At 33.2% G+C, this 4286-nt stretch overlaps 1 protein-coding gene across 1 annotated transcript; it reads right to left on the bottom strand.

Moving 5' to 3' along the window:
- Positions 1 to 2963: 2963 nt before the first annotated feature.
- Positions 2964 to 4086, bottom strand: LOC130980798 (uncharacterized). The gene is made up of 2 exons (XM_057904440.1): positions 3894 to 4086; positions 2964 to 3793 (listed from the first exon to the last, which is right to left on the bottom strand). The coding sequence occupies exons 1-2, from the start codon at positions 4084 to 4086 to the stop codon at positions 2964 to 2966; spliced, it is 1023 nt and encodes a 340-aa protein (XP_057760423.1).
- Positions 4087 to 4286: the final 200 nt, after the last annotated feature.

Here is a 4286-nt window from a genome sequence, read left to right as displayed (position 1 = left end):
AAAAATATAAATATGTTAGAACTTTTTTTTTTAAAATATTGGACTAAAGGTGGTGTTACCCACTAGAATGATCGAAATGGAGAGTTTAACGGCGCTATGGGAGCTGTCAGATGCTCCGAGAAAGATGTCAAAGCCGTTTTGTGGAAAATGTCACTGACGTGTTGATGAAAACGTCACCGACATTTTGTTGTGTATGATCAACACGTGGCAGATTCCTCTCTCTTCCCACACGTTGATTAAAACGCCAACTCCATTCGTCTTTCATTCTTTCTTCTTCAGTCCATAGTCTCCATTATTCATTCTGTTTGAAGAAGTTGGAAGTTACCAATTTCTTACCCTACATTCCCACAATAAAAAAAGGCAACCCCACATTCCCGCAACAAGCAGTCAAAGATAGAAAAAAATTAGTATTTTAAACGTTTTATTAGTAGTTAGTTAGGGTTAATCCTATTGTTTTGAACTAAAAGTAAAAAAAAAAAACAGTATATAATATTTTTAAAATAATTTTTTGATTACATAGATAAATAAATTAATTATTAGTTGATTAGGAGTAGTTAAAAAATATATTTTTTTGTTATAGTTATAGTAATAGTATTGATTGTTAGCGTTGATAAATTATCGTTAGTGTGTATTATTCGTTGAATGTTAGTATACATTTTTTTAATTTTAATTTTGTTTAATTATTTTTTTTAAAAAACAGGATTTTTATTAATTTTAGTTTGATTTTATATAATTTATGTGACAAACAGGCCGCTTTAGAATTTTAGTTTTGTTTTAATTTTTACTTTTTTTTTGAAAAATAGACATTTTTAGTAATTTTAGTTATATTTTAAATAATTTATTAGAAAAAATTTAACAATTTTATTTTTATTTAAAATAATTGATTTCAAAACAAAATTCTTTATTTAATTCGAATATAATTTTTTAGTGATTTAGGTTTTTAGGTTAAAATTTAACTAAAATATATAGCCTTGATTATTATTTAATGACTATAGGTTATTTTAAAATTTTTTTATATAAAATATTAAATGTTTCAGTTTTTATTAGTTTAAATTTTTAGTTAATTTATGTGTAGTGCGTGAAGTTTTTAATAATAAAATTGAATTATATATATATATATATATATATATATATATATATATATCGTTACGTTATTTTATTTTAATTAATTATTGGGAAACAAAATCATTGTTATTAAATTTTAGTATATTTAGTAATTTTAGGCATTTTTGCAATATACATTGAAAAATAATGGAAACAAATTTAGATCGGATAATTAGTAATTCTTAGGATTTGTGTTTAGTAAATAGATTAGGAGTTATTATTATTATTATTGTTTTCAGTAAAAAAAAATATAAGTAACTTCTTTTTATACTATTTTAGCGTAGCGTTAAAGACAAAAATGGAAAAGCGTAACATCACATGTATTGATGAACATATATCAGAATATCTTTAACATCCTAAATATGTAAGTAATTTTTGTGTTTACTGTTATGCTTAAAAATTAATAATTCAATTAGTAATAATAAATTATTTGGATTTTTAGTAATTATTAGTTATATTTGTTACTAAACCGAGTATTAATTTAGTAATATTGACTAGTTCTGGTTATTGACGGTTAGTTATTATTTTTGTTTTCAGGGTTCAAGAAATTTGCACACTAGACACTTACACCAAATAGACTTATATGATGCTAGGGTGAAAGAACAACTCAGAGAGAGCGGATTCTATCATGTATCTCAAATTGAAAGGATCATGTCTCACGGTCCAACTATAGACACACTAGTTGAAAGGTGGCGGCCTGAGACGCACACGTTTCATCTTCCACACGACGAGTGCATGATTACGTTGGAGGACGTCGCCATGATTTTTGGACTCCGAACTCACGGCTTGCCAGTTACTGGATCAACTGACCACAACACAAGTGAGTTAGAGAACGAGTGCATGACCCAATTTGGTATTGCTCCTGTCCCAAACGACCATAGACGAAGCGGAGTCAAGCTAGCATGGTTCTGCACCCTAAAGCGGCGCCAACATTTGACTGACGCAGTAAGTAGGAAAATTTATGTAAAATGTCACATAACGTGTCTATTTGGAACAACGTTATTTAGTGACAACTCTGAAATTAGTGTGCACTGGAAGTATTTGACAAGACTTGTGCATGGGAGCATGAAGTAGATCAGTATGGTTTAGTTCCTGATGCTGTTGATGAGGTTGGTACAAGTGATGAAATGGTTGACGAAGCTGGTGCATGTAATTTGATTGTTATGCATTGAATGAGATTGATATTTATGTTTATGACACATTATTTAGTGATATAGTAATAATATTGTGTTAAATTGTTTTTGTTTGTTGATTTAGGTTTGCTATTCACCCTATTGTTTCTTAATTAGGGTTGGTATTCATATTATTGATACATGAGTATTGACCAAGGCTAATTTTTGTTATCATTCAGGTGCCCAGGATAAGGGATATAACCTTAGGATTGACCCATCTCGTAAAAGTGCCTTTAGATGGTCTCCGTCAACCATCAAAAAGAGGGTAAAGAAAAGATGTTCCAAAATGGTACGAAGCATGAAGAAAATTTTCTCTAAATGAACCATTGTACTAATATTTATTATACATATATAAAGATTCCATTGTTTAATGATAGTGCACACTAGGATTTAGATTGTTGTGAACATGGTTGATTTATTGTTGAGATTGAAAGAACCCTAAAGGGTGGTTAAGTCCATTTTTAAAAATGTAAGAGTTTAACTATAGTATTGTGTGAAATGTGACTTGAAAGAACCAAACTTCAACTGAATATCACCTAAACAAGTTAAATGGACAACACTAAAAAGGAGATTAAATCAATTACATGGATACAACTAAAAATAAGAGCAAGTGAGTTAAATGGATACAACTAAATACAAGATTAAATAACATAAATGGGGACAATAAAAAATCAGCCAAGATGACAACTATTCATTCGGAGCCGAACCACTAGCACTAGCTCCTCCACGATGCGGGCATCTACTTCGGTTGTGACCCTCACCACCACAAAGTCTACAATGTCTAGGACCACGTAAATCACGCACATCCATTTCATTCCAGAAGCGTATTTTTTTAGGACGGCCTTTGGCCACTCGCCTGAGGTGAGGATTGGGTACTAGTCGTGATCCTAGATACACTGGCCATGTTGTTGGATTTTCTAGTGGCCTGAATCGGGTTCTGTACACCTTTCGGATCTCTGCCATTGTATATACCTCATGCACATACTGCTTCCAATCTAGGCGCTGTTTTGCACAACAAGCAAATACATGGTGACAAGAATTTCGATCGACCTTAAACTCTGCACAATCACAATGTCTTAGACGCAGATTTACTGCAAACTCTAAACCGCTAGGCATCTCCCGTACTTCAAAAACTTTGTTCTGCCTGTCAAATAAATTAACTTGCATATTTTCTGATGCCGTTTGATTAGACTGAATTTTCTCAGTTGCATACTCAGAGAATAGATGACCTGCACTTATACGAGCCTCAGCCTCGACCCACTTCCTTGTGAACAAGGCATTAAGTCTGTAAAAAGTTGTCTTGAAAAGGGCTGTCACAGGAAGATTACGTGCTCCTTTAAAAATCCCGTTAATGCACTCCACTAAGTTAGTGGTCATGTGTCCCCAGTGATATCCTTCATCATATGCCAAGGCATATTGCGACCGAGGAATATTGTCGAGCCACTGCTTGTAAGCCACAACCCGTTCATAATATATATCGTAACGCATGTTGAATTCACGGACTATTCTAGAATAGCCTGCCATAAGAGAACAACGGAATCCAAATAATACCATCAGTTTATTGTTAACTTTTCATCATCGGCCACAAACTGCATAAAATGTAAATAATTTATTTACCTATGTTGACAATCAGCATTTGCATTTGTGGCGCTTTGAACCTTCTCAAGAAGTTCGAAGCTATGTGCCTAATGCAAAATATGTGAATAGCCCTCGGGTATTGCCATGCTCCATCACTACGACCTACAGCTGAGATAATGGACTCGTGTCGATCAGAGATAAGACCAACACCATCTCGATTAAGTACATGCATGCTTAGATGGCTAAGAAAAAAGTGCCAAGCATCGGCAGTCTCACCTTCGACGATGGCAAATGCAAGAGGCACGATATTCCCATTTCCATATTGTGATACTACAACCAAGGATCCAAGGCTTTGAGCATCAATGGATAGGAGGGCCCAAGGAAATAAAATCCAGGCCTAAGCGGCTAAATCAAGCTGTCCCTAACCATGTG

This window comes from Arachis stenosperma, chromosome 5, assembly GCF_014773155.1.
Source record: "Arachis stenosperma cultivar V10309 chromosome 5, arast.V10309.gnm1.PFL2, whole genome shotgun sequence".
NCBI lineage: Eukaryota > Viridiplantae > Streptophyta > Magnoliopsida > Fabales > Fabaceae > Arachis > Arachis stenosperma.
This window is presented reverse-complemented; position numbering and strand designations above follow the sequence as displayed.